Below are 12,241 nucleotides of genomic sequence, written 5' to 3' on the forward strand. Positions count from 1 at the left end.
CAGTTAAGTGTCAACCATTTTGCTGTGGGTTTGGAGTCACATATAGGCCAGATCAGGGAAGGACAGCAGATTTCCTTTCCTAACGGACATTAGTTTTGTATTCCAGATTTATTTAATTAGCTGAATTTAAATTCCCCAGCTACCATGGTGGGATTTGAACTCACATCTCTAGATCTTGAGTGCAGGACTCTGAATTACGAGCCCCATAACTTAACCACTATGCGATCATTCCCATATGGCTCTATTGACAGATTCTTGTAATTTCCCCACAACTGACATTAAACTGGCAGGTCTGTAGTTATTTGTTTTTTCTCTCCCACATTTCTTAAATAATAGAGATTTTTGCAATTTCCAATCCAATGTTACAATTCCCGAATCAAGAAAGTTTTGGAAAATTATTACTGACACATTTGCAATTTCCTCACCTACTTCTCTTAATAGCCTGGGATGGAAACCATCAGACCCTGGATGATTTGTCAATCTTAAATCTCATTATTTCTCCATGACCATTTTTTAACTTGTATTAAATCCACCAAGTTCTTCCCATAGATTTATTTTTAGTTTCCCTTGTACCTGATGGTATTTTGTCCTCTTCCTTTGCTGTGAAGAAGAATGCAAAGAACGTATTTAACGAGTCTGTCATTTCCTGATTATCGAGTACAGTATCTCCTATGTCTGTGTTTAATGGGCCCAATTTTCCCTCAGCCACTCTCTTTCCCTGAATATACTATACAGGCTTTTACTGTTATCCTTCACATCCCTTTTATTGGTATTAGTTTTTGCAATTCTTAATATTTTCTTTGTATCTCTTTATTGCTTTCTATACTTCCCCCAGTCTGCTGGATTTCCACTTTGCTTTGCATTTCCATCAGCCTCTTCTTTTACCTTTACATTGAATCTTACCCCATTTGTTGACCATGGTTTCCTACCTACACAAGTGGAACTTTAGCCTTTTATGGGTTTGTACAGGTTTTGTGTTGTACCAAATTCTTCTTTGAATACCAACCAAAGTTTGTCGGTTTCCCCATTACCTGTTCAGCCCAGGTTACTGTGGTCAGTTTATGCCTCATTCTGTCAAAATCAGCCTTACTTAAATTTACTACCTTAGTTTGTAACTCTCCCTTCTCCCTCTCAAACTTTATATCAAATTTGATCATGTTATGATCACTGTTCACAAGATATTGCCTTACCGTCAGATTCCTTGCTAGGTCTGGCTCGCTAGTCATCACTGACTCTACTATGGCCCGTTCCCTTCTGGTTACTAAAACATTTACAACCTGTTCTGCTTCTCCCAGTCTACGTGAAAATTGGAATCTTTCATTATAACCGCTTTGCTTTGGTTATAAGCTTATCTGATCTCCGTACTTATGGATCCCACTTCTATAATAACTCCCACCAGAGTCTTGCATCCTTTGCTGTTTGTTCATTCTCCCCAAAGTGTTTCCACTGCCTGCTCACCCTTACTGATATCCCATCTTTCCTTCCTTCAACTGCTGAAATAGTCTTTTTTCTTCAATTTGCTGCTCCTCCTCCTTTCCCAATTTCCCCGTCCTTTCTAAAGCCCGTGCAGCCTGGGATGTTTAGTTCCCAGTCAATCCCAGCTTGTAGCCAGGTCTCTGTACTGGCTGCTACATCATATCCTTTGAGCTTCTAATTCACTTGTTTTATTTCTGATGCTACGTGTATTTGTGTACAGAACTCTTAATTGGGTAATAGGCCCCACTCTGCCCATTTACTCTGATAGTGTTTGCTCCTACAAATTTTGACGCATCACACTTTTTCTTATATTTCATCACTCCTGTTTTATGTATATCAGGTATTTTATTATTACATCCTATATTCTTTTTCTGTACCTGGATATTTATATTATCGTTATCACTTTCTGTAATCTGACATTTGATATAATTTATTCTTTCCCTTACCTTTAAATTAATATTTCTATTGTTTCTACCTGAACACTCCCCGTTTTATTGGTTTTAAATCCTTTCTACAGCTCTTTTTATCCTTTCCGCTATGTCCTTGGTCCCAGCCTGATTCAGGTGCAGCCTGTCCCAGTGGTACAACTCCTCCCTGTCCCAGTGGTGCCCGTGTCCCATGAATTGCAACCCCTTCTTCTCACATCAGCCTTTCAGCCATGTATTTGCTTTCCTAATCTATTCATCCATTTGTCAATCTGGAGATTACCACCCTCGAGGTTCTGCTTTTTAATTTAGCTCCTAGCTCCTGCTGCTGGTTATTAGGATCAGGATCAGGAACCTTGGCTGATGTTCCCTCTCTATACCACAGGTTCAGTGCATAGTGATCAGGATCAGGAACCCTGGCTGATGTTGCCTCTCTCACAGGGTTACTGGTTCTTGATCAGGATCAGGAACACTGGCTGATGTTCCTTCTCTATTACCCCAGGTTCAGTGCATAGTGATCAGGATCAGGAACCCATGCTGATGTTGCCTCTCTCACAGGGTTACTGATTATTGATCAGGATCAGGAACCCTGGCTGATGTTGCCTCTCTCACAGAGTTTACTGGTTATTGATCAGGATCAGGAACCCTGGCTGATGTTGCTTCTCTCACAGGGTTACTGGTTATTGATCAGGATCAGGAACCCTGGCTGATGTTGCTTCTCTCACAGGGTTACTGGTTATTGATCAGGATCAGGAACCCTGGCTGATGTTGCTTCTCTCACAGGGTTACTGGTTATTGATCAGGATCAGGAACCCTGGCTGATGTTGCCTCTCTCACAGGGTTACTGGTTATTGATCAGGATCAGGAACCCTGGCTGATGTTGCTTTTCTCACAGGGTTACTGATTATTGATCAGGATCAGGAACCCTGGCTGATGTTGTTTCTCTCACAGGGTTACTGATTATTGATCAGGATCAGGAACCCTGGCTGATGTTGCTTCTCTCACAGGGTTTACTGGTTATTGATCAGGATCAGGAACCCTGGCTGATGTTGCCTCTCTCTATCCGAGGTCAGTGGATAGGGCTCAGGGTTAGGCTACTTTGGCTATCCTCCTGGATTGTCTGGGTGTGTCTAGAAAATGTATCCCTGGACACTGCTTCACGCAATCTAGGAGAAAAGTCGATGTCGCATTTGACATTTGCAGTTTGTACCTATAGTTTGCACCTGTGTCATTTCTGCACTTGCTTGTGGGAGGCCTCCTGATTCTCAGAACTTCTCACAACTTCTGCTGCTGTGAAACTGTGAGCAAAGATACTCAACTACAGGGAACCCAACCTTTATAAGATAAATGTAGCAGTGGGAACTGTATTCAAAAAATCATTTTTAAATACTCGGATCCTCTTTGGGGGTCCAGGCCTTGAAGTCAGCTGGGACCCCACGGTTGGTGTGGTATGCCTGTTCCAATCAGGGATACATACAGCGACTATAATCTCGGTTCCACTGAATGCCCGCGGCTTGGGAATTCTCACATTCGGAGTTCCTAGACTCCCTTCTGACAATTACCATATTTGGGAGGCCATTGAAGACATTTCAGCACAGAGCCAGGACCTAGTGCGCCCAGGTGCCGGTCTCCTTTACCTATTATGGCAGATTCCCTCGGCAGACTGGTGGGCTCTCTATTTTTGGAGGGACTGTGTGGTGCACTGTGCTGTAAAACAGTGGCCCCTGAAATATCAGAGTTATGGGGGCTTTCTCATGACAATGACTAGTTCTGAACCTATTAATTGAAGTCTATAATTTTTCTTTTTAGAATTATTTTGCTATTTTTTGATGAATGAAAATTGAAGACCAGCCCTTGATAACTACTCATTGAGTATCCTTGACCTATTGCCAAAAGATAGTAAATGAAACAATTAGTATTACTTGGCAAGCTCAAAATGTTTGCTCCATGAATCTTTGGTTTAGGCAGATTTATTGTAATATTTTTATCGTGTTTCTTTACAGGGCCTTTTTGACTTTGTTCCAAGTGGTCATCCATTTAAAATTACAACGCGGACTAACCATCCCACTAATATCAATGTCGCTACACCAGTGGCAGACATCTCTTATGACACATCCCTGGTAAGATAGAATTAACACATTTCACCTACAAGTGATTAGAATAACCTATTTCATTGAAAAATGATCTGATGTTATAAATTTCTACTTTAGGAATCAACAACTAGTATCTCCTCTTCACCAGGTAAATAAATGTTTTTTTAATCTGTCATTAAGGTCTGGAAAATGTTAATCTGAAGTAATTGCTGTTTGAATGGGTAATTTTGAATTACTACAGGGGTGGGGGGGGCGGAAGCAGAGTAGCGGAGAAACCCAAACTAATAGCAGATTTTATCATTGAAAATATCCTGTGCATACTTTCTTATAAAATATAGTTCCAAAGACTTCAGCTTCATGCTGTATCTATGCCCATAGATTTGGTAATGCTGTAAAGCCACATTGTCATTGTTCTCAAGATTTCATAGAATAGAATCAAACATGAGATAATAATGGCAATGGTATTTTATATTCAGAGTGCTTGACTTACAGTTTCCACCAGTCTCCCCAGCTTGGTGTGTTCTTCCTATAACCAGTCTCTGACAGCTTATTATTATAATAATAATAACTTTTATTAAATATAGCGCCTTTAACGTAGTAAAATGTCCCGAGGCACTTCACAACAGTGTTACAAGACAAAACAGATAAATTTGACATCGAGCCACAAAAGAAGAAATTGAGGCAGAAGTCCAGAAGCTTGTTTAAAGAGATAGGTTTTAAGGAACATCTTAAAGAGGAAAGAGAGGTAGAGAGGCGGAATGGTTTAGGGAGGGAGTTCCAGAGCTTAGGGCCCAAACAGCTGAAGGCACAGCCACCGATGGTTGATCACTTATAATGAGAGATGTTCAAGAGGCCAGAATTTGAGAAGCGCAGACATCTTGTAGGGTTGTGAGGCTGAAAAAGATTACAGAGATAGTGAGGGGCAAGGCCATGGAGTGATTTGTAAACAAGGATGAGAATTTTGAAATCAATGCATTGTTTAACCGGGAGCCAATGTCGGTCAGAAAACATAGATTTGCACCAGATCTCCTCTATTTGCACTCATTCTTCGCCCATCCCCAACCTTTCCTTACATTACAGAAGATTGAGTTCTAACATAACTAGAAAGCCCTACATGCTCCTTTCTAAGAGGTATCTGAATAAATATTTCCCCTCTCTGAACTGTAGTTGTAAGTGAGTCTTTTAGTGTTTTGGGTAGTCTCTTGTTCTTTGCTATATTATCCCTCTGGTTCTGCACCTCAGGTTTTCCAAATAGTGTCGGAACTAGCTCCAGGGAGCATTTTTCATCTTTGCTTTGATTGTCTGTGACCCTGCTCCCCCCTCCCCCTGCACACCCCGCCCCCCCCCCCCCCCCACCAACATGGCCCAATTGTTATGTTGCGGGTCTCTGGATGTCTATTTTGCCATTATTTTTGGGATTGGAGCAAGGTGTTGGCATTACACTGTTGCCTTAATCTTTAAATCTACCACTCAGACATGGCTGTCTTCAATCAGATGTTGTAATATTGGTGTCTCAATCGCTAACTAAAATGATTGTTTTCCACTTGACTAAAATTGTTTTCCTCCCGAGCATTTCTTACTTGTACTACTCCTTGCATTCCTTCTTTTCACTTGGCTATGTGCTTGGTTAACTGTGTCCATTGAAGAGTGAGATTTGCTGGCAAGGATACTCTCAGCCATTTTTCTATTGGCAATACTGCTGCTCTGTAGCCATTTGCCAATAGTATAGCTCATTAAGACAGAAAAGTCTGATTTTTTTCATAGACCCCTTGTAATTTTCAACCTCTTTTGGCTTCCTCATTATTCTGGAAGTATTTAGGGCCCTCAGCTGCCATACTATAGGATGGTGCTATTCAGGGCTTGTGTACTCAAGAAAACTGCTTTTTGAGGACTGTCAGTTCATGGAGTATGTTTTTGTCTTTACCAATCAGGCAGTAAACATCATCTTGGTGGAGTACAGTGATGAAAATCTGGTGAGGAGGAACCTGCCTGATGTTCATTGCATTAATTTACCCTGGAACACGTGAAACTTTCAGGGAAATCTGCAGTGAGGCCACTTGTGCAAAAAATTGAAGAATTTTTCTCCTGTTTTAGCTTGGTAGAGGTTTCTGTAACTCAGTCAAAACACAAGGGGGCTAGATTTTCAGTTGTCTAATGCCTCAGTAAACGGCCAGAGAGGCCGTTAATTGGAGCATAAGAGGTTACCGACCGGGAGCGCAGCATTTAGCGCCCCGACCTAAAATTCATTACAGGCTCACTGGAGGTGCAAACCAGTAGTGCCTGGCTGCTGACAATCATTCCGATCATGATGTATTCCTGTTGCAATGCCCACGCTTGCATCCCAGTCGTAAAATTAGGTGCGGCCACCAAGAACAACATCTGGAAAAACTGCTGGGACAGGCTTGCAGAGTGGTTAACTGGTGGCTACTTAAAGGAATGAGGAAGCACTTCCCTTGGAGGTCACATTCAGTGCAACATTTACACACAGCATGGTGGTGAGCCTCTGAATTTGCAGCGGCACACAGACATACCAGTTCAGCTTAAGAGAAACTTCTTTGTGAAACTTTAATCAGGGCATTACTTGTTCACCAGCATTGCATTCTACATGCCCTAGCAAGGCATTGGCAACAGAGAAGGGCTGTTGGGCATGTTGGCGGCTGAAGGAGGAGAGCCCCTCGACTTCAGGGCAGGAGGCCTTACCCCCCACGGTTTTACCGGCGAAAGGAGGTCGTTACAGAGATATGCCATGTCCTGCAGGAAGACCTGCAGCCTCACGTCGGCACCAGGACTGCGCTGCTCATCACGGTGAAGGTCACAGTGGCACTCACCTTCTATGCCTCCGGCTCCTTCTAGGCTGCATCTGGGGACAAATGCAGCATCTCACAATTCGCAGCACATCGCTGCATCCGCGATGTCACACAGGCACTCCACACATGCAGAATGGACTTCATTACCTTCCCGATGAACAGGGAGAAACAGGATGAGTGTGCATGTGGGTTTGCCAGGTTAGCGAGCTTCCCGAGCAGCAATTGACACTGCACGCACGTGCCCTTGCGAGCACCATTTCATAATGCAGTGGTCTTCAGAAACAGAAAGGGATATCACTCCCAAAACGTGCAACATGTGCGCATCCACACACAGCGCATCCTCATACTGAATGCTCATTATCCTGGAAGCACACATGATGCCTTTATCCTGCGGGAGAGCACTGTATCTTGACTGTTTCAGGCACCTCAGCAAGGCCCAGGCTGGCTGCTCAGGGTCAAGGGATATGGCCTGGTGATGTGGCTAATGACCCCTCTCCACAACCCTATCACAGAGCAGGAGGAACACTACAGTGAGAGCCATGCCACCACCTGCAACATCATAGAGCAGACTATAGGGGTGCTGAAGCAACGATTCAGATGCCTGGACCACTGCAGAGGCATCCTTCAATACTCCCCTGAACAGGACTCACTATTCATTGTGGTGTGCTGCATGCTGCACAACTTGGCAGTCATGATGGCCGGCCTTGCCAATGGGTATCGCAGACCCACCTCAGGAGGAGGAGGAGAAGGAAGAAGAGGAACAGGAGTCTGGCGACGCCCCGAATGAACAGCAACATGACGAGGACCAGCAGCAGCCATGGAGGAGGCAGCCTACCAATGTTGGTGGCGCCATGTCTATTCATAAGGGAGCGTTTCGCTTAAATGGAGGTAGCTGAGGGATGCAGCTAATAATGACTGCGCATTGTGTCACGATAATGCCACATCTCCGTCACAACTGAACAGTCAGACACCAGTCGCTGAAGGAAACAGTTCAACTAACATTTTAATTGGCAAACATGCCAGAAACAACCCCAAAAACCTCACACCCTCCAATAAAACAACATGGAGTATCCGCCCCTTCAAAAAACTTCCCAACATATATACATAGGTCCCATGAGGACACTTTCATTCAATGCATCTTCCACTGACATCTCCCACCCCTCTGCCTCACCCCCCTCCCTCGCCTACTGCTCCTCTTCAATGGGGCCTCAGTGCCTCCAGCAAGGCCGTTTGAGGGCTGCTGTGGGTCTGAGGGAGACCGGGCAGGTGGCCTCACACGACGCCCTGGACCAGCTCTGGGCCTGGAAGGCCCGGCTGCTGGCAGCACCGCCTGAGAATGAGCGGACCAGTCTTGGATTGCTGGGGTGCAAACCACGGCAAGTGCAAAGGCAGTGTCATGTATGTACATGCTGTTTGCAGCACATAGTTCTGCCCTGGTATAAAAGGCCAGCCATTTTGTGAGTCAGGCACTTTGGGGCAAAATAAAGCAGAACAAGGTTATACCTTGCTTAGTTAAACAGTACTCAGTTTGAACCTTTATTGCATACATAACATTTGGTGACGAGAATGCAAGAATCTTTGTTTGCAAAATTAGCACGATTGGATTTTTAGAACGATTCGTGGAGGGAGAAGATTGGGCAGACTTTGTGAGCCGTTTGAACCAGTATTTCGTGGCCAACAAAATAAAGGGGATCAATGATGCAGATCGGTGCCGGGCCATGTTCCTCACTGTGTGCGGTTCAAAGATTTATGGTCTGATAAAGAATTTACTCATGCCTAGTGATCCAACAGAGAAAATGTACGAGGGGTTGTGTAAATTGATGCGGGAGCACCTCAAGCCAGATGACGGCATCATCATCTAGAGATACAGGTTTTATACACACGTTCGATCAGAGGGCCAGAGCCCGGCGGAATTCGTTGCCGACCTGAGATGTCTAGCGGGATCGTGCAAGTTCGGGACGTTGTGGGAAGACATGTTGCGGGACTTGTTTGTTATCGGTATCAACCACGAGGTGATCCTGCGCAAACTTCTGGCGGTGGAGAAGTTGGATTTAAAAAGGGCCATCCAGATCACTCAATCATGTATGATGACGGACAGGAGTCTAAAGCAAATAGCGGTGAAGAACCGAACCTCGGCAAGTACTGTAAATGCGATTGATTCGGCGTTCGGCAGAGCGGCATATGGCAGGGCCTATCCGGCTGCGGTCGTGAAACCTGTGGCTGCCCAAAGTCCACCAGCGGGAATATATCCGACTTCTTCGTGTTGGTGTTGTGGGGCAAATCATCGGCACCAGCAGTGCCAATTTAAGCAATATAGTTGCAAAGGCTGTCTGAGAGTGGGGCATCTCCAGCGCAAGTGTCCGCAGATGAGCAAGCGATCTGCGACACACCACGTGGAGGATAAGAGCCAGACTAGCGCGGATCCAGATACGCAATCCAAGATGCCAGAGGAGGAAATGTATGGACTGTACTGTTTCATAACCCAAGAGTAAACCAATTTTGATTAATGTGAAGTTTAACAGGATACCAGTATCGATGGAACTGGACACAGGAGCGAGTCAATCGATTATGAATGAGAGGGCATTTAATAAGCTGTGGGATACTAAGACTGTGAGGCCCAGGCTGAGCCCTGTTAATGCCAAGCTGTGCAAGTACACCAAAGAACTGATAAAGGTGATTGGCAGAGCACAAATTAACGTGTCGCATAACGGTGCGGTTCACGAGTTACCACGTGAATTGTTCCAGGCAATGGTCCAAAGCTGCTTGGCAGGAGCTGGTTGGACAAAATCAGATGCGACTGGAACGCCATAAAGGCGTTGTTATCGGAGGAAGATACATGTGCCCAAGTATTGAACACGTTCCCCTCGCTGTTCGAACCGGGTATCGGTAACTTCACGGGAGCCAAGGTGCAGATCCACGTGGACTCAGATGCAAGACCCGTCCATCATAAAGCTCTGGCAGTGCCGTATATGATGAGGGAGAAGGTCAAAATTGAACTGGACAGACTCCAGCGTGAAGGGATCATATCACCGGTTGAATTTAAAGAATGGACCAGCCCCATTGTTCCTGTGATGAAAAGGGATGGCACAGTCAGAATCTGTGGAGACTACAAGACTACGATCAACAGGGTTTCGAAACAAGATCAGTACCCATTACCGAAGGCTGATGACTTGTTTGCGACGTTAGCCGGAGGGAAGTCGTTCATAAAATTGGACTTGACATCGGCCTATAGTTGGTCGAGACGTTGAAGAGACTTGCGTGCATTAACACGCACAAAGGACTGTTTATTTACCACAGGTTCCCGTTTGGAATTCGCTCGGCTGCAGAAATATCCCAGAGGAATATGGAAAGTCTACTGAAGTCCGTTCCCAGAACCGTCGTGTTCCAAGATGACATCCTGATCACCGGTCGTGACTCCAAGGAACATCTGAACAACCTGGAAGAGGTTCTACTGCATTTGGACAGAGTGGGACTCAGACTTAAACGCTCGAAGTGCGTCTTCATGGCACCGGAGGTCGAATTCCTCGGGAGGAAAATTGCCGCTAATGGCATCAGATCGACTGACGTGAAAACCAAAGCCATCAAGAATGCACCCAAGCCACAGAACGTGACGGATTTGCATTCGTTCCTGGGTCTACTCAACTACTTTGGTAACTTCAATTGAGAAACTTACTTGAACCACTGCACATGCTATTGAGAAAAGGCAACAACTGGGTGTGGGGCGCATTGCAAGACAGAGCTTTCGAGAAAGCCACCAATCTGCTTTGCTCGAACAAGCTGCTGGTACATTATGACCCATGCAAACGTTTAGTTTTGGCCTGTGAAGCATCGTCATATGGAATTGGTTGCGTGTTACAATAAGCCAATGAGTCGGGGAAACTTCAACCTGTCGCGTATGTATCCAAAAGTTTGTCTAAAGCAGAAAGAACCATACAGTATGGTAGAAAAAGGAGCTTTAGCATGTATGTACAGTGTTAAAAAGCTGCATCAATACCTGTTCGGTCTGAGGTTCGATCATAAACCGCTCATTTTGTTGTTTTAGAAACATAGAAAGATAGAAAATAGGTGCAGGAGTAGGCCATTCGGCCCTTCGAGCCTGCATCGCCATTCAATGAGTTCATGGCTGAACATGCAACTTCAGTACCCCATTCCTGCTTTCTCGCCATACCCCTTGATCCCCCTAGTAGTAAGGACTACAGCTAACTCCTTTTTGAATATATTTAGTAAATTGGCCTCAACAACTTTCTGTGGTAGAGAATTCCACAGGTTCACCACTCTTTGGGTGAAGAAGTTTCTCCTCATCTCGGTCCTAAATGGCTTACCCCTTATCCTTAGACTATGACCCCTGGTTCTGCACTTCCCCAACATTGGGAACATTCTTCCGAGAGTAAAGGTATCAATACCAACACTTCATCCTGCATCCAAAGGTAGGCACTGACATTATCTGCCTATGATTATGTCATTCGCCACAGAACTGGCACAGAGAATTATGTCGATGCATTGAGCCAGTTGACGTTGCCCACACCGGAGGTGGAAATGCCACAACCGGAAGATCTAATGTTAATCAGGCACGCCTTTGAGAGTGAAGGTACCCCTGTCACGGCTCAACAAGTTAAGACCTGGACCAGCCAGGACCCGATATTATCGGTGGTAAAGGGTTGCATCCTCAAAGTGGAGTGGTCGGCCATACCTAAGCAAATGTGCGAGGAGGCCAAACCGTACATTTGTCGCAAGGACGAACTGTCTATTCAAGCAGATTGCATATTGTGGGGCAATCGAGTAATGCCTAAGAAATGGATAGAGAAGTTTGTGCGTGAGTTACACAGCACACACCCTGGTATAGCGATGATGAAGGCCATCGCCAGGTCCCACGTATGGTGGCCAGGAATTGATTCTGAGCTGGCAGCAAGCGTGCATCAGTGCAACACCTGCATGCAGCTCAGCAAAGCACCAGCGGAATCACCGCTGAGTCTGTGGTCATGGCCATTCAAACCTTGATCCAGGATTCACATAGACTTTGCAGGTCCCTTCCCTGGGCAAGATGTTTTTAGTGGTGGTGGATGCTTATTCGAAATGGATAGAATGCATAATCATGTCATCCAGTACGTCCACGGCAACTATAGGGAATCTCAATGTCATGTTCGCGACACATGGTCTGCCTGACATAGTGGTGAGTGACAATGGGTCGTGCTTCACCAGACAGGAGTTTCAGGAGTTTGTAAAACTTAACAGCATAAAACATGTAAGGTCAGCACCATTCAAGCCTGCATCTAATGGGCAAGCAGAACGTGCAGTACAAATTATCAAGCAAAGCATGTGGAGAGTAATCCAAAGGTCACTGCAGACCCACTTGTCTTGCATACTGCTGAGTTACAGGACAAGACCCCACGTACTCACAGGGGTCTCGCCTGCTGAACTCATGATGGAAAGACGTCTTAAG

At 45.2% G+C, this 12,241-nt stretch overlaps 1 protein-coding gene across 1 annotated transcript in view; it reads left to right on the top strand.

Annotated features, from left to right (window-relative positions):
* Positions 1 to 12,241, top strand: part of LOC139278158 (adhesion G-protein coupled receptor G2-like) — a 92,190-nt gene that overhangs the window by 37,076 nt on the left and 42,873 nt on the right. Inside the window, exons 7-8 of the mRNA XM_070896813.1 lie at positions 3,905 to 4,021; positions 4,112 to 4,142. Of these exons, the coding sequence (XP_070752914.1) occupies positions 3,905 to 4,021; positions 4,112 to 4,142 (148 nt within the window). The remainder of the gene's footprint in view (positions 1 to 3,904; positions 4,022 to 4,111; positions 4,143 to 12,241) is intronic.

Source organism: Pristiophorus japonicus, chromosome 13 (assembly GCF_044704955.1).
Source record: "Pristiophorus japonicus isolate sPriJap1 chromosome 13, sPriJap1.hap1, whole genome shotgun sequence".
NCBI classification, from domain to species: Eukaryota; Metazoa; Chordata; class Chondrichthyes; family Pristiophoridae; genus Pristiophorus; species Pristiophorus japonicus.